Consider the following 22,490-nt stretch of genomic DNA (forward strand, 5'->3'; position numbering starts at 1 on the left):
CTTACTGAGCGCGTCAGGTGCTGTACATATATACATCATCATATAAAGCGCGGCGCGTCACGTCTAGAGGATGAAAAACGAATCAAAACTGCAGTTAATGTCTTACGTTTCTCCCGCCACAATTCTGATTGGTTTTTCATCCTTGACGAGCTGAAGCGCCGCACTGTGTATGATACTTGACCGCTCAGGGGACTCCGGCCTTAATCACATAAGAGCTACCTGTATAGAGAAATACATATTTTATGTCGTACTCCCTACCACTTCAGTCGGTATATCACGTGGGAACGTTCGGAAGTTTTCGCCTCTCTTCGGCATACCTCGGCACAATCGAGGCCGTGAGTGGTTAGGACAGGTTAGGACGTCACGATTTTTGATGACTTTCATCGGCTTGAAGAGGATTGCCTTTCAGTCGTGCTCTACCGTTGCCTACAATGGCAGCGTGACCGTTCGCAAAAAATTCTGTTACATCTGTCATAATTTCACATTCTGCTGCAGTGCCAGTGACTGTGAAATTATTAAGGAGTTTTCGTAGTTGCTTCCATTAGTCGTGAGAACCACACGTCTTAATTAGATATAAATATTAACCGTGTACCGTACCTCCTTTCATTGAGCAAAAAGTGAAAGTCTTTTGGTACATACATGCCTTTATTTGAATTATATTCCTCCCAGTTTGGGATGAAGTCTTCCTGACACATTCCGTTCGACTTCAAGGGTCCCATCTCACGTTTTGCGATTACTACGTCAAGGACATTTTTAAATTACATTTATAATGTCTGCTATCGACACACATGACGTAATCCGTGTTGGGTCACGGAAAAGTGAGGTAAAATGATTTTCCTGTTAATTACGCTGGTTTCAACTTACAGTTATGTTCCTAGATTAGGTAGTCAGTTACGTTTGTAACACGTAATTCAATATTATCCTGCTGTACGTGACCTTTTACCTATTATCAGCAGTTCGCTATGTGATCTTTTAAAAACAACCTTAATATGCACGTAATGATAAGTCAAGGAAAATCTTTGAGTACCTACTCATGTCATTACTTACTATGTTGCGCTTTGAAAATTAGTACATTTTTTAATTGTACTTGGTCTCGATATTTATTGTCAATGTAAGAATTATTACAGTATAATTCAGCAACTCTTAGATACTGCTGTATCATGCTTGGAAATGCTTAGTCAAGAACTAGATAGGTACTTTTATTTAGTGTGCAATTGAATGAATGAATGACTACACATTTCCTGTAACACATTGATTTTATCACATTATCAACTTCCTTATCACAGTTATGAGAACTTAGTAAATACAGATAAGGAGTTCAATTAATTTCACTAAAATTAGCAGAGAATGGAAATTATAAAATAATACATCAGTTCTGTGATAAATTAAATATATTTAAATATTTTGTAGTTGGCACTAATTCAGACGAGACATGTAATCAAGTGTCTTAAGGAAAATCATCCTAAAAAGAACTTTGAAATAGGTAAGGAATAATAATGTAATTAAAAAGTGATATGATATATAACAATACTCATAGTTTTATTAAAGTAAACCACATGCATACCCTTATATTTACACATAATGTATATTTTATTTATCTGAAGCATACGAATGTAACAGTATTTTCTAATTTTTGTTTACAATTTCTATAGTAACGATGAGCACAAAAGGAGATAAGATACTAGACATATCTCTGCCAAAAATTGGGGAAAAGTCTTTATTCACAGAAGAATTGGAGCTTGCATTGGAAAATGGTGGTGTTGATTTTGTGGTACATTCTTTAAAAGACCTACCAACTACATTGCCAGAAGGAATGGTTCTTGGTGCTATACTTAAGTAACTATCATTTTGTAATCATACTAACATGATTTCATTAATTACTACAATTTTTTTCCATCCCCAAAGTAATTTATTTTACATATTATGTTAAAACCTATAATTTTTAAAACTGTACTTAATGTATGAATGAACAAATTCGTGAATAGTTTGAGTATTTTCTACATGTAAAACTAGAAACTTTTAGAGCTTGAATAAAAGATTCTTCAGGCTTTGGCCTGCTGTGACGCATGTTGATGAAAAATGGAGGACCGTAGAGTAAAATATAAATATGTAATTCTATTATCATACTCATGAAAGAGTCATGGTCCGTCATTATGTATTCAGACTGCTTACGCATACCAACCATGTTTTACGTCGGAAACAGTACGCAAAATAGCCGAAATCTCTAAAACTTTAATCTTTTAGAATATATATTACACTTTGCTTTTTAATTCTTTCGATTTTCTATCTTTCATGGCGTATATTAACAAAATTGCTAGGACATGTTAATTTCTCATAGTAATAATATATTTTGACCTATGTATATTTCTTTACAAGACGTGAAGATCCTCGAGATGCAGTAGTTATGTCTAAGAAATATGAAGGAAAAACATTAGCTACTTTGCCGGAAGGTAGCATTATCGGCACTAGTTCATTAAGGAGGTCAGCCCAACTGGCTAGAAATATGCCTCATCTTAAAGTAGAAAATATTCGTGGAAACCTGAACACTAGATTAAAAAAATTGGATGACGAAAATGGTTCATATGCTGCAATCATTCTAGCTGCTGCAGGTTTAAAAAGAATGGGTTGGGAAGATCGCATTAGTCAGGTGAATAATATTTTCAATACATCCTATTCATTTACTACCATATTTCCTAGTGCAATAAGTGAAATAATTATTTTATTTTCAGTTACTGGAACCGGAGGAGGCATTATATGCTATTGGTCAGGGTGCATTAGGGATAGAGTGTCGCGAAACTGATTGGAAGACGTTATCATTACTTGAACCCTTATATGACGTGGAAACTACACTCAGATGTGTATGCGAGCGCTCATTTCTAAAAACTCTTGGTGGAGGATGTTCAGCTCCTGTTGCGGTTTCGTCGTCATTAGTAGATAAGAATTTGACCATTACAGGAGCTGTCTGGTCTTTGGATGGCCAAACTATCATAACAGATACATTAAAAAGCAAATTGTACATACCAGATGATACTGGAGAGCCTCCAAAGTAAGTTTATGGTTTTATTACTACTTTAGTATACGATTACCTTATTTTTGTAGACCATAACAAGAACGACTGATACTATATCAACGATTCTTAATTCTTAACATTTTTTTCTATACAGAAAATGTCCATATCGAGAACCTCGTTTGTACTGCAGTGTTGCTCCAGGAAAAGTAAGTGGCATAAGTCTTCTAGGAGCAGAACAACTTGGTAAAGATATTGCTAAAAGCCTTATTGACAAAAATGCTTTTGAAATCATGTGCCAAGCTAGAAAAGAAATTCTTAATTCATCATAGATTTTTGAACTACCGACATCTAGTATTCAATCTCATTTGAATGAACACAGAGTTATTTGAAAATGATACATTTGTTAATCTTAAGAAAACAGGAAAATTACATTGTTTAATTCTTGTATAAAAATTTTAAAATCCTGTTTTCAGTAATATTTGGTAATGTAAAAAAAACTTCAGTTCTAATTCCTTAATTGTCATGTCATAGGATGATCTAGAATTTTTCAATAGTTTATTTCTACTCGATCTCAAATTTTTTGCAATGAATCGCAATAAGTGTCGATTTTATCGGATTCCTATTGAACAATTTATATTAAAAAATACTTTGACGGTCTAATATATTAGATACATTCACGAAGCGTAACTGCATAACGAATCAACTCTGAGATGATGTTAAGCACAAGATGGATTCCGATTTCAGTGCACTACAGTTATTATTTTGCAATTTATTAACATTTTTTAATTAAAAATTTTATTTATAAACACTGCCATTTGTTAACGTTTAAAATATTACATGTTAAAATGATACTTGAATGGTAATGATGGCTGTCTTATGTTGCATTGTACAGAAAGTTCACACGTAAGCAATGATTTTTTTTTAAAGTGTAATTGTTTGAATAACATGATGGTTCCTGATGTCATGTAATTAAGCTTTGAGTCCACGGATTGTATATTATCATTTACAAAAGTTTGAGATATTTGTCAAGAAATCATTGTATTAATGTTCTACATGACAAGTGAAATTGATATTTATTAGAGTACAGTGTTGGTTTTGTTACAAGGTTGTAAGAATATTTGTACTATAATTTGGGAGAATTATTGATGTTATATAATTACATAATTAATATATTTATATAAGCAATATATCATACAGGTGTACAGATCGCATTGCGTGATGCGGGAAACCTTGAAGTATTAGAAATAATTGCGTAAAAAACATTATTCTCGTTGTTAATAAAAAAAAAACTTATTAAAAAAGTATCACTATTACATTTTTGTTTAATGAATTCTTAGGTTTTTAAGTTACGGTTTGTAAAGACCATGTTAACATAAAAACTAACATAATGAAGTTCACTGGTTCAAACACTCGGTATTAACACATGTTTTTTACATATAATTTGTGCTAGCTGCATTTTCGTCCCAGCGGTAAATAGTAAATTACATTTCGTTATTGCGTACGTATTTTACTATTATTTAGGAGTATCAGTTTCTGAAGAAAGTATAGTTTTTCTTACACATACATGTTCGAGATCAATATGAAGTATTTAAATACACACTTTTGGACTCTGAGCAAATACGATAAGTAAAATATACGTTTATATATATATATTTATATCTCTCTCTGTAATAATATAACAAGTTCCATCAGTTATACACAGGTTTTTCTAAAACCTGTGCGAGGACCAAAATTGGGAAGCTTACTAAATATGACTGTAATTTTTAAAATGTCACTTTTTGATGATCAGTTATGTTCAACCATTTTCTATCTCATTAGGCATGAGTAAATAATCTGAATCTGTAAGATCCAATGTACAAATTGGCATTACAACACCAATGTCTCTACAATGTTCAATATTGAATATATTATCCTGTATTTTTTTAGTAAAATTCTCATGTTCACATTTTCTCACAACAATTGGAGAAATTAATAAATGCATCAAGTTGCAAACATATAAATGACAAAATATAAATGCACGTAGATTTTAACATGTTTACATCTTTACTTACTTCTCTTCTGTTGTATTTGGTTTTATTTACCATCAGAGCACTCAAATTGTATTTGACTGGCTTGATGCAATCCTAGGTATTGAAAGTACTTTCTTTTTTGCCCATTCCTCACGTTGTACTGTTTTTCTTAGAATTCTAAGCATATAATCTATTACTAATTTTTAAATCCAAACAAGCAACAAAGGAAGCATTACCTTGTAATTGTTCTAACGTTTTTATAAGTATATTTGAATACATTGAATGGCTAAAACGTAAGAAGATAGAAGTTAAATGCTGGCGATATCAAGTAATTTATGGCCGAGGACCCTGCATAAAATCTATACAAGTGACTATCTTATGCAAAAACAGCATATCTTTCTACTATTGTTGACTTTTATTTTGAAAAAACCAACGAGACTTGATATTATATTACTCAACATCATCTTCTGCCACTACAGCATGTGTCATGAGTTTCTGAAAAATTATATTATTATCTAAGTTACAATTTTACACATAAATTCTAGATCTATATTTACAATAAATATAATTTTTGTTTAATACGCGACTGTTACAAAAGTTAAGGAAATTTATAAAATTACAAATATACCTGGCCTGCTGATTGTATTCGCTGTAAAAGAAGTTCAAATACTTGAGGTGGCAGTGTTTTTTGTAGAACTTGAAGGAGCTGCTGTGGTTGGCCACAGACCGCAACGGCATTAGATAAATGCTCAACTCCACCTTCCAAATCTCCGCAAGATAACATTTCTTCCCCGAGTTGCACCTATAATTGGATTACATCAATTTCTTAAATATTCTCATTTTTAATTAAACTACTAATTCTGTTGTTTATCCAACAATATACCTCCTGTAAAAAGAATCGTTGGACTACTTCTTGGTCTTTTAAGTCTGGAATTCTAGAGGCAGCTTTTTGTGCTTGTTTCCTAGCTTTTCTACCTACAGTTAAACAAAATTGATTAAAAGGTGATTTACCAATTAATTGTATCGTATAAAGCATGAGTAAATAAATGCAATCACAGTATTTAAGTGAAAGATCTTTAAATGGTGAATTGGAAACGGGTATTTTCGCATAGAGAAGGAGAAGTACTACATTAAAATTGAAATGCAGCACGGATCTATTTTAAAGGAACATGTGTAAGGCATTAAAGTGTAAAAGAGGTTGGAAAACTTACGCTCGCGAAGTTTCTTTTTGAAATCAGGTTCGCTTCGTCGCTTTTGATCGAAATAAAAGCAATAGCCAACAAAGATTCCAGCAATGCCAACAGCTATACCCACTGCAGCCTTTGAAATCATGGTCATTCTATCAGATATTTAAATGTTAGAATTGACGAAATTCATAGAACCTTCATAACAACTACGGTTAACGCAAGAGGGGGTGCGTTCACTGCGATAATCACTCGTCAACGGGCCGGGATGCGTCATTTCTAAAGACCACCAAGTGAGCGACTCTTTTTGTCCCAAAAATTGGTCCGAATCTTCAGGCCGATATTTCATTGGCACGACAAAGCGCAAATAAGAGGTTCCGATTGGCTGCACGGAACATACGGTGGAGGTTCCTTTATTCCATTTTTTTTCTGCTGCCAATCATAACCACTTATTCGCGCTCCGTCGCTCTGTCGCTTGTCGCTGTAACGCTAATGAAATATCGGCTTAGTTATCATCAGAGATGAGTTGGGAGATTGCTCACGGGTAGGGCCGTGCAATCGCATCCTGTGCTGCCCTCTGGTTTCGTACGTCAGTTTTCACCGTTTTTTGCCCCCAAGGGCGGCGCAACGAATTTCTGGTAGCGGCTCGCACACTCGCGATGACCATACCATCTACCAGTAGCCGTTGACGGCTCACGTACTCGTGATGGTAATACCATGGAAGTGTTGACGGTGGTGGCTTACCTACGCTTACCGACACTGCTCGCTTTTGATGGTAAGGGAAAAACATTCGTGGCACCCGCTTTGACTTTACTCTTCACCTACCTTATTTATTTTACGAGAAAGTGAAATTTTACCTTAATTATATTCTACTTCACAGCTAGTTCGCGAATCGGTGTCATCCCATAAGGATGGTACCGATCCCCCAGGTCCCGCCACGAGGAGGCCGCTGTGATTGCGACCCGCCTAAGCATATTCACCTGGTTCCGTTGAGTTCCCAGCGTCCCAGGAACTCGCAGAACCAGGATTTCATAACCCATACTCATCCGTCCATATAACGCTCGCCGCAGAGTACAGGGTAAGTCGCCGAGTACCTTGCCAGTTAGCATCGAATTACGGATATAATTTGCCGGAAGGGCATACTACTTTTAACGCGAACAATTCAGCAGCTTCCACCGTTACCGACGACTAACCCGGCTCGGCTGTCGGCCCGCGAATACGAGTTTCAGTCGACGGGCTTGTCCCGGCTTACAGCAGGCAGAGCCCCCGCGGGATGCCGCCAAAGCGAAACAACGCATCGCGCAACCGACAACCTGAGCCAGGTAGCCTTGCACGCCGTAGCTTAGCTACGACGTACTAGGTGCCGACGGAAGCTGCCGGATACACTAAAGGTACGGCAATGCTGTACCTGCAAAAATCTACTTCGGTTAGCACACAAATCCGAAATTACCAGCTGCATGGAAAGGTACCCGACAACGTCCTGTCCGCAATTTACAATCACGCACGCACGCAATGAGTGTTTCCACTTTTAACTACGTTAAGCTACTGTCATACAAAAAAAAACACGCTAAATGGAACCACTCGCGCAGCTATTTGCGAACCGGTGGTTTCGAACAATAGTTGGAAACCACCGATCCCCCAGGCTCACCACGTGGAGGTTGCTGCGCACCGAAGCCCTTTACAAACGTAATAAATTAAGTTAAATATATTAAGAAACGGAACGGAAGGGAGAGGGGATGTCTCCCATAAGGCCCGGTTTCACAACCCAAGTTAACCGAAGTTTGATTTCTAACCGTTAGGTTTAACCCTAGGTTAAAACTGGGGTTAAACGTTAGGTTAAAATTGGGGTTAACCGTTAGGTTTAACCGCAAGTTAAAACTGGGGTTAACCGTAGGTTAAAACTGGGGTTAACCGTTAGGTTTAACCGTAGGTTAAAACTGGCGTTAAACCAGTTACGGTAGAAGCAGGTAACCCGATGTTTACACTTCGGAAGACCAAAGGGTAATGATGCTCCGAGCGCGTGCTCTGCCTTATATAGGGTCCCCGACCCCGGCATGCGCATGCGCAGTTCCTTATCACACCTTTGTATATTCCAATTTTGGAATTTCTTTATAATAACGGAATTTCATGGCTACGGAACCTTTTTTTAGGGTCTTTATACTCACGTTATAAAATTTCAAACGATTAGGTACACCTAGTTTTGTGAAAAATTTCCTTATCAACCGACCCCTCGGTTACCTCTTTCTCGTCACCGTAACGGAAAATCCGTAATTATAAGATGATGCAACGGGAGCCAACGACTACTGGTAGACGGCACTGCCATCGCGAGCGCGCGAGCCCCTACCAGAAATTCGTTGCGCCGTTATTGGGAGGCAAAAAACGATGAAAGCTGACGTACGAAACGAGAGGGCAGCACAGAATGCGATCGCGCGACCCTGCCCGTGAGCATCTCCCAACTCATCTCTGTTATCATCCCCTCGTTTGAAGACGTTTCTGTTCCTGATTTGCCGGCAGAAACCGTTCTAATTACTGCTCTATTTTAAAGACTTAGTGGCCAGTCTTCATTTTCTTAAGTCCATGACAATTCCGTGAGTCGGGCTGTCACAATTGGATGTTTTCGGAGTGAATTCGCCAATATATATTTTACAGTGCTGACTGAGATTTATTCATAATTCAGACGAGAAGTGTAAATAGTGTCAGGTGATGGAAACATTTCTACGATTGTGGCATAATTTCTAACTCACGTTACGTCTTGCATCATAACAATTGCTGTCAATGTAATCTGATTATTCTAACCGAGGTAATCGTTACGTGTTTTGAACAATATGTTTATTCGCATTCGTAAATTCGTTTTTGCGTGCATACTTTAATTAGATTAATTACTAGTACGAATAAATTATTCGAGGGAATTATTTTCCGTGGATTTGGCATTGAGTTCTTATTTATCTAGACGTCTTATCAAAGGTGTGCAGAACGGCGAGATCATAACTGTAAAGGACGAATAAAAGGAGTTTCCAAGGACTAGCAAAATGTCGGATAAAATTCCAAACAATCAGACTCAGCCTATTGTCAAAATAGGTCACTATACTCTAGGACAAACACTGGGCGTTGGAACATTTGGCAAAGTTAAAAGTAAGGAATGTAGTTTAATGACATAAGAGAATTGGTATTTATATTGTACTTTGTTTACAGTCGGTGAACACGTTTTAACCAAGCATAAGGTTGCAATAAAGATCTTGAATCGCCAAAAAATCAAAAGTTTAGATGTCGTGGGCAAGATCCGCAGGGAAATTCAAAATCTTAAACTGTTTCGTCATCCTCACATTATTAAACTGTAAGTATTAAATATTTATACTATACTAATTTGTCACTTGCTACTCAATTAGTGTATCAATGTTGGTATTCACTGGTCATTCACACAATATTGCACCATAGGTATCAGGTTATTAGTACCCCAACGGATATATTTATGATAATGGAATATGTATCTGGTGGTGAACTCTTTGACTACATTGTGAAGCATGGAAAACTTAAGGAATATGAAGCTCGAAGGTTCTTCCAGCAAATAATCTCAGGAGTTGATTATTGTCACCGTCATATGATAGTTCATCGTGATTTAAAGCCTGAGAATTTATTATTGGATCACAATCTACATGTCAAGATTGCAGACTTTGGTATTATTAAGTAGGATTAAGGTGGTGCAAAACACTTTTTTTATTGAGTATTTTCTTGGTTTTTGTTATATATTTATGTACCAAACAAGTCATAGAATGCATTTGACATGATGAATGATTATATAAGAAAATAGTGAAATTATATTCTAATTTAAAATGTACGTGTATGATATTTAACGGTAGTAGTATCTTACAAAATCAATAATTTCGTGTTTCACCAGCTTTACACTTCCTACATACGGACATCATTGATCATCATGATTTTTATTATCATAGGTCTATCAAATATGATGATGGATGGAGAATTTCTTCGCACATCTTGTGGGTCCCCAAATTATGCTGCTCCTGAAGTAATTTCTGGAAAATTATATGCCGGACCCGAAGTGGATATCTGGTCATGCGGAGTGATATTATATGCCTTACTTTGCGGCACACTGCCATTCGATGACGAACATGTACCAACCTTGTTTCGCAAAATCAAATGTAAGTTCTAATTAGAGTATAATTTTTAGATAAAGAAGCCCACAAAAACAAATTGAAATATGATTTCAGCGGGCATTTTTCCCATTCCTGAGTACCTGAATAAAACTGTAGTGAGTCTTCTGTGCCACATGCTGCAAGTCGATCCAATGAAACGAGCTACCATTGAAGATATAAAGTACGTTGCAAAGTAAAGTGTGATTCAAGCGAAATGTTCTCTACTGAAAACTAAAAGAGTTTTCTTTCCTTTAATATTTTTAGAAAACATGAGTGGTTCCAAAAGGACTTGCCTTCCTATCTGTTTCCATCTCCTGTCGAGCAGGATGCTTCTGTAATAGACATAGATGCAGTTAATGAGGTGTGTGAGAAGTTCAATGTGGTGGAGGCCGAGGTGCATTCTGCACTTCTTAGCTGTGATCCCCATGATCAACTGGCGATTGCATACCACTTGATTATAGACAATAAGAGGATCGCGGATGAAGCGGCAAAGGCGGAATTAAAGGACTTTTATGTTGCCTCTAGTCCACCTCCGGTAGCTTTCAGTCCAAACGATGCCAGTAACAGTCCGCTGCGACCTCATCCAGAAAGAATTGCGCGTGAGTAGCGTACTAAAATTTAAATGAAACGTCAAATTGTTACATTTATTTTCCATCTAATTGTAGAAAATGTGTTTTAGCATTACGTGAACGACAAGGTTCTCATGGCAGTGCTCCAGCACATCAACAAGGAAACCGAGGAACACCGGTAAAAAGAGCCAAGTGGCACTTAGGAATTAGATCACAGTCCAAACCAAATGACATTATGAACGAGGTGTATCGTGCTATGAAGGCTTTAAACTTTGTACGTTTCAACAATCAGTTAATCATATGGGACCCCATGTGATAGGTCCGAAATAGCACTAAATACTTACATCTTTGACAGGAGTGGAAAATTATTAACGCATACAGCGTCAGAGTGCGCCAAAAGAATTTACTCACGGATAGGTTCAGCAAAATGTCTCTGCAACTGTATCAAGTCGATGGCAAGAGCTACTTACTTGACTTCAAATCGTTGTCGAGCGAAGAAGCTGAAGACGTCATAAGAGGTCAGTGTATGACAACAAGTTTAAATACAGCATAGTCTGTAAGACCTTACACTGGTATTTTTTTCCTAGATCCAACTATTCCTCCACCTCAGGCAACGGGTCATCATACGATGGAATTCTTTGAAATGTGTGCGGCCTTGATAACTCAATTAGCCAGATAAAGGAGTGAAGTATACTATTACTGGTGAAAAGACATACGAGGCATTGCCTTTGAGATAGCTGCAAAAGGTGAGCAAAATGAGGTGAACGTTTAGGAAAGGACTAACTGGTCATGACGACATGCCACCTTTTCTTATTCAAGTTAGATAGGTAAAAACGTATTACAAATAATTGTATAGAACAAATGAGTGTACTTTTTATTTGATACATTCAGCCCACACTATAGGTGTAAAGTAGATTATTTTAAATAAAATGTATTGACAAAACTTCTTGGAACGTGCACTATTTGATAATTTTTACTATTCATTAAATAGTGGACATGTTTTTTTATTCCCATTTAAACGAATCAAGACAACAATCAATATTACACTTTCTTTTATTGTTTGCAGTGATTGGATATTACAGTACAATGATTCGTTATAAATTACAACACAGTCACTTATCTACCTAATAGGTATCTACTTCTACCTCGTTTTGCCTAGATAACGGGGTCGATTGGCTATAAAAAAAAATGTGGATGCGTGCATACGCTTAGAAAAATATACATTATTGTATTATTACACCACGTATAGATTTATTTATGAATATGTGTCTCGTATAGAGCCAAAGGTCTAAAGAAATCTTCGAACCTTGGTCGATGTAATCGATACGAAATGACAGACACGCTTATGATACAACCGTGGTCGTTTACTTTACTCAAATAATACAACATTGAATTCGTAAAACTACCGTCTTAATCGATTCATATACAAGGTAATCGTTTAGCTATTATGCGTTTAGCTGAATGGCTCATTAACTTGACAATTTCGAACGTACATGTAAAGATGTCACTACACACGGCGGTGCGTGTTTAAAGTTATCAAGCACCGCATTTTTGGAATATTGATACCTAATGGTAAAATATACATAATGGCACGTTCTATTATTTTGCTTTATACAAGTATGGCTAGACCGCAATGTGCTGCCAAAAAAACTGCCTATGCTTTGTTAAATCCTCCACTGTGCGTTTGACTTCTTTAAGGCTCTGAAGGTAGTGCGCGATTAAATGTGAAGAAATTGGATCGCTTCGAGTCCAAAGGTTAACTTGATGTTTTCGTGTGTTCTACCTGGCTATGCATATATCGGGTGAGTTTGGTGAAAGTGCATATAAAAAATGTAGTGAAATCCAGCAAGGAATAAGAGCCATCTCTAATCGACCTCCATGAAAAATATACAGTGTGGTAAATGCTAAAAGATCTGGCAGTCATTAATCAGGTATGTAATAAATTTTAAAATATGAATGCACTGCCCTATCAAATAAGTGAGATTATTTAACTTAATTCACTCTGATTTTGAAGACTGTCACATATTTTAAACTCTAACACTGGTATACTTTTAACAGAGACCAATTTGGAAACATCTTAGTTTATGGTACACGTTTCATTATGTTCCCTGTGTATAGCGATATCACCGATATGATCTACTTCCAGTTCAATTGTATCTTTAATACTGTGCTTATTAGGAAGATCCTGGATAATCACGTACGTACGCTTGAAGAACGATGGAAGTGTCAAATGCCGTGGATGAAATGCATTGAAGCGTTTCAATAAGAGGCTTTGAATTGTGGAATCGAATTAAAATTTTCTTTCATTTTTCTTTAGGCCAATATGGTTGCCCTGGGTGAAATTCATCAAATTTCAATTCTTTTTTGGATTTCTCATCACTGGCAATCATTTTTTGGTTCGAGATATGTTTCATCTGATAGCAAAATTTCTGGCCAATGAAGAAAATTGTACCCATTACAAGACCGAGAGATTAGTTACATTGAAGTAACCAGAATTCTCTTTTGTTAGAGATAAAAATCCTGCAACACAAGTGAAGATAACTGAGACATTTTTCACTCGATACTCAATTAAATTAAGCAGATTGTCCTCACAACGGTAAACTAATCTCTCGCCGTTCGTGCAATATAATGCGAGAGAATTTCTGAACAACTGATTCCTTAAACATGGAGTCTTGTAAATTAAATTTTTTTTTCTATCATTGCATACAGCTGCCATAGTATAAATGAAAAATTCTCACATTACCTCCCTTGATCGTCAGAGTACATTTTTCTTGTCAGCAGAGAAACTCTGTTAAATCTCTTGATTATCTTCGCCAGTTTCATTGTCCACAAACTCGACATGCGTAAATGGAAAATGACCCACTTTTCCATGGAGCTCTCCTTCCCACTGTCCATTAATGTTGGTTTTTGTTACTTTAATCATATCTCCAACTTCCAATTTTAAAGCTGTTTTGTCATAAGCATTCGGTACTCGAGCTTGTTTGACTTTTGCAAAAGCTGGCAGTGTTCGTTGGATATTGGATCGCCGCGTGACCGTTGCTTGGCTAGTCTCCTGATGATGTGCTTGAGTTGGAGGTTGAGCTAAACTAGAATTCGATCCACTACTGCCTCCACTTTCAGGCCGCGAATTTTCAATCACTGTGTTACCATCTTCTTCATATTTTTGAACATAAGGGACTGGCACTGACCCCGTTTGTCCAAGATTATTCCTTGCCGTCCACCATTGTTCTTCATCCTTTGAGATCACGGTGAGAATTTCCCCTGTTTTAAAACCAATCAGTTTTGTAGCGATCCAATGAAAGATTAATTATAGGTTAACAAAAGCGATCTAAATTCCTAGAACTAAGATTATTAATTTGGCAACGAACTTATAAAATTATACCTTTTCTAAAGGGTAAATCATCAGAGTCATGGCCTTCAAAGTCGTACTTAGCAATCACCCTTTGAATTTTTCTGGAAGCAGGCCTGATCAGTGGCGTGGTGTCAAGGTAATGCAGTTTGTAAAAGGCCAAAAGATTTGGAATATCTGGAAACACTTGATCGCCGATGCGATAGCGCACTTGATCGCCTTGTTGAATTTTGTTTATTATATAGTGGCTGACCTTGCTATCTTCCCGTACACAGAGAACAAAGTCTCCGTGTATGGATGTGCTGTCACGTACCAAAAATACTCCTCCTTCCTTCTCACCCATCAGTAAATCCGACGCATCTTGCCTTGACATCGCGCCGAAGTACCAACTGGAAAAATAAAATACAACTTTGATTCTCGTCAAACAATTCAATTTCCATCAACTATTCTGCACGATGCATGAAATTCAAATAATTTGCAAGTATTTTAATTATAGGGTGTTCCATAGCATAGTAAAGATTCGAAACAGACCAGAAACATACTCTTCTAGAGTTTACCTGGACTTGTCGTACTGATCGAAGCTGGTAGCCATTGTCCAATGATCTGATCAATCCACTCTAATGATTAACAGCCTTCGGCCTAGTTTATTGACTAGTGTATCACGAAAGAACGTGTGGAAGATTGGTTAATCGTCCGCATAGCGTAAGATCACGCGTGCGACACTCATCTAGTTTGATAGGTGCGCCGCGCGTGACAGCGACACACCGCGAAGCGCCAACCCTTTTCGTAAATCTCCTTTCGAGCCGTATTTCCGACGAATTAGCACCTTGCATTGACAGAACGTCCACTTAGCCGCGAAAGAGTAATTCCATTCAGAGCATCCTTCGGACTTTTATCCTGATGACATTTCGCTTTTTTGCGAAAACGTGGGACTCGTTGACTTCAGAGCGAGTGGTTCCGTTCGTGTCTCGACGACGTCCTGTCGCTGTTAAGCCACGCAGATCAAGGAATTTTCGAAAAGAATCTCACCGAGAGCCGAACCCGAAATGCAATCTCACAAAAATGGTTGCCAGTGCGTTTCTACCAGTTTCTACGAAGAATAAACGATACAAAGAGAGCGAAACGCTGCTCAAAACTGGGCAGAAATTGCTTTCCAAGATGGAGACACTCGCATCATGGCGGGCTTTTTAAAAACAAAGATTATCAGAGAGTGCCTTGCTTTTAGAGTTCGAAAATTCTCGGTAACGTAAAATTGGAGAAGGTAACTATAACACATACCGTAAGTTACTGAGAATATTGAGAAGTTATGAGAACGTTAATTATTTTATTTATATACTTGAGGTTTCTTTCTTAAAATAACATTTGTTTTTGATGCACTTCGAAGATCAAATTAAAAAGTAATAAACAAAGATAAGTTGGAAGATTGCTCACAGGCTGGGTCACACGATCGCGTCCTATGCTGCCCTCTGGTTTCGTACGTTAGCTTTCATCGTTTTTTGCCCTCAAGGGCGACGCAACGAATTTCTAGTAGAGGCTCGCGCATTCGCGATGGCGATGCCATCTACCAGTCGCCGTTGACGGCTCACATATGTACTCGTGATGGTAATACCGTGCAACAGTTGACGGGGGTGGCTTACCTACGCTTATCGACACTGCTCGCTTTTGATGTTGGGGGAAGAATACTCGTGGCGCCCTCTTTGACATTACCCTTCACTTACCTTATTTATTTTATCCGCAAATGGGGAGCAAAAAACGGTGAAAGCGTTTCTACGAAACCAGAGGGCAGCACAAGATGCGATCGCACGATCCTGCCCGTGAGCAATCTCTCAACTCATCTGTGGTATTGGTTGTTGCTATTCTTTTCCATGTGGTCTTTTCAGGCTTTTCTTGCATTTAGTACGTATATACATACAATTAGTAGGGTCATGGTACATAGTAATATGGTAAATATATCGATGACCAGTTAGCTCGGTTGAATATTCTGTAAAATGCTACATTGGTTTATATAAACGATTATAAAGGCACTGTACAAGTGCTTAATAATATCAATGCCTTTTAACTACAGAACTCAGGAAATTTCAAAGGAACAGTGTTTAGAAATTTTGGATTGTTCAAGTTCTGCCACAATAAACGCGGTATTGGGATACGGTGCAGGTAATTTGATCTTAGTTCAATACTAATTTTATAAGGACGAGTAATCTGAATGATCAAGTCATTGCCTGGCTAATCTCTGCAAGTTTCTTGGATAAGATTTCGTGAAACATTTGTGTGACACTGTTTTTACAGGTTTCATTATAACACCCATTGTCTACAACCGTGTAAAACACATACTGAGACTTAACGTTTATATTAAAATTCCATTTTTCATTGGATTGTATGCTGTTGGCCCTTTACCTTTCGTTTATATAGCAAGGCAAAACTGTATCAAGAAAGTTGAAGCTAAATATAGTCAGAAAACTAATTAAAGGTAAATATGTATTGTATCAAAAGATTAATACATCTTGCGGGTAGTAAACCGGTACATACTGGACTTGTTTCTGTGTGTAAAAGAGTAACATGTGTTATCCAAAATATTAGTTTAAGATCTCAGCACAATAGCAATGAAATAGAAAATGATGAAATTGATGAAGCTTATAATGAATTGTCAAATGAATATTTGGGAATAGTTGCCGGAGGACACAGGGCCTTTATTGTGCAACCATATATAAAATGGGGTCCTGATAAAAAAAGAAATACTACTCCTGAGTTACAATTAGCCGAAGCTGAAGCATTAGTAAAAACGTTGCCTCATTGGACCATTGTTGATAAGGTTTGCATACCTTTGACATCACTGGAAAAAAAACAGTTACTTGGAGAAGGAGGGTTGGAGAATTTAAAAACTCGAATCAGAAGTCAAAGAAATGTTACTGCAATTTTCATTAGTACCTATGGATTAAAGTATGTACAAATAAGAGAATTACAAACAATTTTTAGTTTACCGATCTATGATCGATATTCTATAGTTATTCAAATATTTCACCAACATGCCAAAAGTCGAGAAGCAAAATTGCAAGTTGCATTGGCAGAAATTCCTTATATTTGGAAAAAACTGAATGTAGATGAAAGTCGAAATGATGGGGCAATAAATTTTATAGACAGCAGGAGAAAAATTCTGCAAGCTCGAGAAACAAAGTTAAAAAATGAAATTAAGAAACTGAAACAGCACAGACAAATGCTAAGGAGCAGTCGACAGAAACTTGGTATTCCAAGTGTTGCCATCGTAGGATATACAAATGCAGGAAAGACTTCTCTGATTAAGGCGCTTACTGGAGATTCGTCTCTTGAACCAAGGAACCAGTTATTTGCTACATTGGACACGACAGCTTATGAGGGACGCCTTCCAAGCACTTTAAAAGTCCTTTACATGGATACAATCGGATTCATTCAGGATATACCTGCAACTTTATTAGAACCATTTGTTGCAACATTCGAAGATGCAATGACTGCTGTAAGAAATAAATCGTAGTTTGATGGAACTTTTAACTTAAGCAAACATTTAAGTCGTGATATCAAATGTTCTTCATGTTCTCTTTGTGTCATTCAATTGTCAGTTAATTTTTACTTTATGTAACTAATCAAATTCTTACAAATTTGGTAGTAGTTTGTTTCTATGTAATTTATAGGATGTAATCGTGCATATTTATGACGCAAGTCATCCCGACTACAAGGCACAATATACACACGTTCAAGAAACTTTAAAGAATTTAATACACGACGATCGCCCTATAATTAATGTCGCTAACAAGTGTGACCTAGTCAAACAGGGAACTGTCCCAGAGGATGTCTTGGCAATATCTGCAACCGAGTCAACGGGTTTGTGTGCAAACAGAATCTAATTTTATGGTTGTCCCCACATCGTTTGTCATTTTCATAATTCCAGGTATAGATTTGCTGCGACAGCAAATCGAGAAAGAATTATTATTAGTAACTGGACGTTCTACGACAAGGATTCGAGTTAGGTCAGGAAGTCCAGAAGCAGCCTGGTTGTATAAAGAAACTGTGGTGGTAGGGGCTGAACCAGATTCAGAGGACTTACAATATCTTATAATGAGCGTTATTGCCACAGAGGATAAGTTGCGGAAGTTCAAGAAGTTCTTGAGCCAATAAATTCATAACGTTTTGTATTCTACATATGTAAAAAGCTATAATACAGCTATAAGGGTGATACCGTCAACGATAAATGTTGCTCGTAGTAGCACTAGGATACAATGCATTAAGAAATATACGTGGATACGCTGTTTCATTTAGATCACTAAGTCAAATCTAGGCACCTTTCTTCGCATTTAATCGAAATAATCTTGTATCAGAATGAGGTCCAAAGCGTCACCGATCTTTTACCACTACTTTGAGACTATCCACATCTTCATTAATTTATTTCATTAATTTATAGGTTATAGTACCTTGATCAAACATTAATCCGAGAATATTTAAATTTTTTGATAGTACCAGCAAAGTTAGAGTCTTTGTTCGTTAAATCTTTGAGTAAGCCCGAAGACGGAAATCGCACTAGGAGGTAGTAGGGAGGGTATCCCCTCCACGTACCATTTACGACGGTCACTGTACGTTCCTGGAACCGAATCAATTTTTTCCGTACCGTCGGTACACCGCTTGAGATCCAAAACGTGGACGGCATCGGCTCAAGCCAATCAAATGGTCCAGTCTCGGAGAAACCGCCAATCACCGGCGTTCTTCGAAGTAATTTCTCAGATTCGTCGAAGTACTCGGAGGCACGCGTCGCGTCTCACAAGCCATTAGCGATCCGGCGACCGTCGGTGGACTCCAGCGGACCAACCGCGCCCCGGATCCAGGGGAAAGGGCCAACAGCCGCGGGGCTCTAAGAGAAAGACGGCCGGCCACGAGGCAGCGTTTCCGTGGGGCCGGGAGAAGGAAGGAGGAGCGACCGACGCGTTCGGGACGAACGGTAGAGAGGGGCCGGGGACGGGAGACCGGCCTGGAGCGGCACCTAGCCGGAGCTGGCGGAGGTAGGGGGAAGGTGGGGGGAGCTAGAGGGAGCGGGGCGGTTGGCAGGCAGCGGCAGGGCCCCGGTCGGCCTCAGTCGCGTCCCGCGAGTCCGGGCAAGCAGAGACTATTCGGTGGTACGTGCGTGCGCGCGCAGTGACCCTTGTTCTCGGGATCCCCAGGAGACGTCGCGACGCGCCGGTGCGCGTCGGCCTTGGGTCCGCACGAGAGGGCGCGGGAGTCGGTCGCCATCTTGCCGGGGCCGGGAGTCGCGGAGTCTCGGAGGGTGTCCGCGAGGGTGACCGCGCTCAGTTCGGAGCCCGGGGCGATGGACGCGGGGAAGGTCCCGGCGCGGTCGCGGGCGCGGGCGTGAGCGGTCTCGAGGCGTGCCCCGGCCGAGTGTCGGTCGCGAAGTGAGAGTGAGAGTGCGCGCGCGAGTCCCGGCAGGGCGTCGTCGCGAGGCCCTGGGTCGGTCCCGGGCGCTCCGGGGCGGGCCGCGAGCTCGAGCCAAGGGCGGCCTGCCATGCGTCGGAGCCGCCTCGGCGAGCGGCGCCAGTGGCACCACCTCGTAGCGCGGCGCTTCGCCGAGGTCGCTGCGGTCGCGCCGGCGTGACCTGGATGACAGGGCCGAGGGAGGACCGCCGACGAGCCCGCCGACGAGTCCGCCGAGGACCCGGAGCAGCGCCGAGGGGGCCCCCCAGCGGAGCAGCCCCAGGGGGAGCGCGCGCCGCGCCCGTTGCCGGCAGGTACCCCGGGCCCAGGAGGCGGATCGAAGCCATGATTCTGCGCGGCGGCGGCGCCGCCGGCTGAAACGCCGCTCTCTCCGCCGGAACGAGAGAGAGCGACCCCCTCTCTCGCTCTCTCTCTCGAGCCCGAGCCCGACCCAACCCCCCGCCGGGACTGAGAGCGCGAGTCGACGCTACGACGCTGCCCATTAGGTACGTACCCACGTGGACGACGGCCGGATTTGCCGGCTCCGAAATCCGTACGGGGGAAACGCGCAAACACGCGGCCGAGACTTTCCATACCGGGAATAACATCCGAGGCGACTCGAGTCGCTGGAACGTTCTCGACTAGATGACTCGAGTGCTCATTATTCCCTGGGTTCGTTATCGCGGGGAAGAACCCGGGGTATTCGGCTTACCAGGCGCGGGAGAATGACGCCCGTTTAACGAAATTTCGGTATTTGACCCTCGACGCGATTAACGGTAGTTAACGGCGGTTAACACGGCGAGCGCATTCCGGAGCACCCCTCGCGACGTTTGATCGCATCGTCAAAGTCGTAAGGAAATGGAAATCCAGAAACTAAGAAGAAAAGAAAAACGTTGAAAATAATTCGCCGGGCCACCGCGTAATTATCTCGCGCTCGAGGACAACGGTCGGGGCTCCGGCGTGTCGTTGCTCCCCGTTGAGCCGAGAGACGCGTTGATCCGTCTAGTCGAGGCCGAGCCAGCGAGTTAGAGGACCTTGCGGAAGGTCACGGCCCCGTGCGACCAACCGATCCTTTTTTGTTCCTCGATTTTGACGAAGAAAGTCTCGTTTACGCGTGTTCACGGGTGTCCGTGTACACGGAGAAACGATTTGGTCGAGTCGATACAATTTTCGATGTCGACCGATATTTGAAACATTCGGTCGAGGCGACCAAATTCTGGAGCCAGAATTCGGTTCGCCCGAACGAGTCGTTTTTTGAGGGGCGAAGCTGCAGCCGGTCGAACGGTTTCGTTCAGTGGAATTTTTTTTCTTTTTTTTTTTTCCACGCGTTTGTATAAAACGTTGGCCACAAATTCGGTAGGTTGCGAGGAACGGCGAACGAGAGTGGGCTCTCCTTTCCCCCCTTTCCACTTTTATTCTTTTTTTCTTTTTTTTTCCTTTACCGACAGGTGTCGACTCTTCCGGGCTCCACTGATTTTTCCCCGGGCTCTTTGATCTCCCATTCCAGGGATTATCGAGGGCACCTCATGGTCGATTGGTCGACCGGACCAATTCTTGTTGCCGGTTGTTGACAATCGTTGAACATATCCGAATCGTGAGCTCGTGGACTCGCTAGATTAGGACGCTGTCGGGATTTCGACGTAATTGGGGCGTCGTCGGCGACGCCCTTTCGAGTCACCTCGCGAGAAATCCGAGGGTGATTCTCGGGAAAGTATATACCCCGAACTCCGATTTTTCTCCTCTAATCGGTGCACAAGGTGCCCGAATTAATTAGCGCTTTGATCGGCATAATCGCGCTATTCCACCCCCCCACCCCCCGTCTCACTCTCCACTCCACTCTTTTCGTCACTCCCCTCCTCGGCATCGGGCCGGCCCTGGTACCTTTGCCGAGGGAAAGTTGCGGCCGTTTTCCGTTTCGCGTTTTCCGCCCTCGCGGGAGAGCCCCGTCGCGCGTGTTATGCACGCTCGGCCGGCTGGCATTAAATTCGCAATATAAAATGAGAGCTCGTTTCGCTAACGAGGGCGCGAGCGTGTGCGCTCTCCTCTTATAGGGCGGAAAAAGAATATATAAAAAAAAAAGGAGGAAATTCGTCCCTTCGCGTAGTCGGCGTTTTTATATCACCCCCTCTCCCGCGGTAGCCGTCGTAATTCGGGGCGACACCGGGGATATAATGCGCGCCGGTAAACGCGGCCTTTATTTCCCGCTCTGCCTCCCAGAGGGGGTGGGCAAGAAAGGGGGAGAGGGGAACAAAAAAATGGATTTTCGAGCCGGAAATCGCCGGACGCGCAACTGGTGCCGAAGCGCCAAATCGATGGGCCGTGCCCTGTACAGTGCGCCGCATTAACCCCCTCCCGCGCCGTGGTACTGTCTAATGCGTGGCACGCGTGGCAGACGGTGGACGTTCGACCTAGGGAAGCGAGATAATTCTCGAAGCGTTCATTGGCGATAGCCCCGATAGCAAGGAATGAGTTATCGCATCGCATCCGATTTAGTTTACGGTCCGACCGCGAACGGTGCACCCGATAACGGAGATGGAATGATCGCAAGTTATCGAAAAGGGAAAATTAAACGGAGAAAAGAGGGGCGGGGAAAATGTGGCGAACGAAGGCGGGGACCGTCTCGACGTCGACGTAAAGGGTGAGAGCGGAGCGACCATTCCTCCAATTACAGGGGTTAATTGATCCCGATAGATCCCCGCCGCTTTTGTCGGGATCTTATCGGTCTTATCCGGGAACTCGTCGGTACAGGGGGGAGGCAGGGGGGAAACGAGTCCTCTCACCACGGACG

The 22,490-nt window shown here is 40.9% G+C and overlaps 6 protein-coding genes across 7 annotated transcripts in view; 4 read left to right on the forward strand and 2 right to left on the reverse strand.

Moving 5' to 3' along the window:
- Positions 1–387: 387 nt before the first annotated feature.
- On the forward strand, positions 388–4,660 carry LOC105698159 (porphobilinogen deaminase). Its single transcript, XM_012422170.2, has 6 exons — positions 388–823; positions 1,411–1,483; positions 1,653–1,836; positions 2,377–2,647; positions 2,730–3,046; positions 3,165–4,660. Exons 1-6 carry the CDS (start codon positions 770–772, stop codon positions 3,337–3,339), a joined length of 1,074 nt encoding a protein of 357 aa, XP_012277593.1. The 5' UTR covers positions 388–769; the 3' UTR covers positions 3,340–4,660.
- A 582-nt stretch (positions 4,661–5,242) lies between these two features.
- Positions 5,243–6,451, reverse strand: LOC105698160 (mitochondrial import receptor subunit TOM20 homolog B). The gene is made up of 4 exons (XM_012422172.2): positions 6,231–6,451; positions 5,903–5,994; positions 5,648–5,821; positions 5,243–5,514 (listed from the first exon to the last, which is right to left on the reverse strand). The coding sequence occupies exons 1-4, from the start codon at positions 6,355–6,357 to the stop codon at positions 5,470–5,472; spliced, it is 438 nt and encodes a 145-aa protein (XP_012277595.1). The 5' UTR covers positions 6,358–6,451; the 3' UTR covers positions 5,243–5,469.
- Positions 6,452–8,787: 2,336 nt separating this feature from the next.
- On the forward strand, positions 8,788–11,869 carry LOC105698140 (5'-AMP-activated protein kinase catalytic subunit alpha-2). Its single transcript, XM_012422133.1, has 10 exons — positions 8,788–9,003; positions 9,168–9,335; positions 9,396–9,537; positions 9,639–9,877; positions 10,154–10,360; positions 10,430–10,535; positions 10,619–10,953; positions 11,034–11,197; positions 11,279–11,441; positions 11,511–11,869. The coding sequence occupies exons 2-10, from the start codon at positions 9,233–9,235 to the stop codon at positions 11,600–11,602; spliced, it is 1,551 nt and encodes a 516-aa protein (XP_012277556.1). The 5' UTR covers positions 8,788–9,003; positions 9,168–9,232; the 3' UTR covers positions 11,603–11,869.
- An 89-nt stretch (positions 11,870–11,958) lies between these two features.
- Positions 11,959–15,342, reverse strand: LOC105698142 (adapter molecule Crk). Of its 2 annotated transcripts, XM_012422138.1 has the most exons (4): positions 14,830–15,342; positions 14,306–14,661; positions 13,667–14,184; positions 11,959–13,443 (listed from the first exon to the last, which is right to left on the reverse strand). In XM_012422138.1, the coding sequence occupies exons 1-3, from the start codon at positions 14,862–14,864 to the stop codon at positions 13,715–13,717; spliced, it is 861 nt and encodes a 286-aa protein (XP_012277561.1). In that variant the 5' UTR covers positions 14,865–15,342; the 3' UTR covers positions 11,959–13,443; positions 13,667–13,714. The 2 variants fall into 2 exon arrangements, with proteins under 2 accessions (XP_012277561.1, XP_012277560.1); XM_012422137.1 differs by having other exon boundaries at positions 11,959–14,184.
- A 766-nt stretch (positions 15,343–16,108) lies between these two features.
- On the forward strand, positions 16,109–18,558 carry LOC105698215 (putative GTP-binding protein 6). Its single transcript, XM_012422266.2, has 4 exons — positions 16,109–16,426; positions 16,559–17,759; positions 17,935–18,124; positions 18,192–18,558. The coding sequence occupies exons 2-4, from the start codon at positions 16,746–16,748 to the stop codon at positions 18,416–18,418; spliced, it is 1,431 nt and encodes a 476-aa protein (XP_012277689.1). The 5' UTR covers positions 16,109–16,426; positions 16,559–16,745; the 3' UTR covers positions 18,419–18,558.
- An 825-nt stretch (positions 18,559–19,383) lies between these two features.
- LOC105698044 (plexin-A4) overlaps positions 19,384–22,490 on the forward strand; it is a 119,233-nt gene continuing 116,126 nt past the window's right edge. Inside the window, exon 1 of the mRNA XM_012421903.1 lies at positions 19,384–20,208. The gene's annotated coding sequence lies outside the window, so the exon portion shown is untranslated. The remainder of the gene's footprint in view (positions 20,209–22,490) is intronic.

This window comes from Orussus abietinus, unplaced genomic scaffold (genome assembly GCF_000612105.2).
Source record: "Orussus abietinus isolate OABI.00-Male unplaced genomic scaffold, Oabi_2.0 scaffold1, whole genome shotgun sequence".
Classification (NCBI taxonomy): domain Eukaryota; kingdom Metazoa; phylum Arthropoda; class Insecta; order Hymenoptera; family Orussidae; genus Orussus; species Orussus abietinus.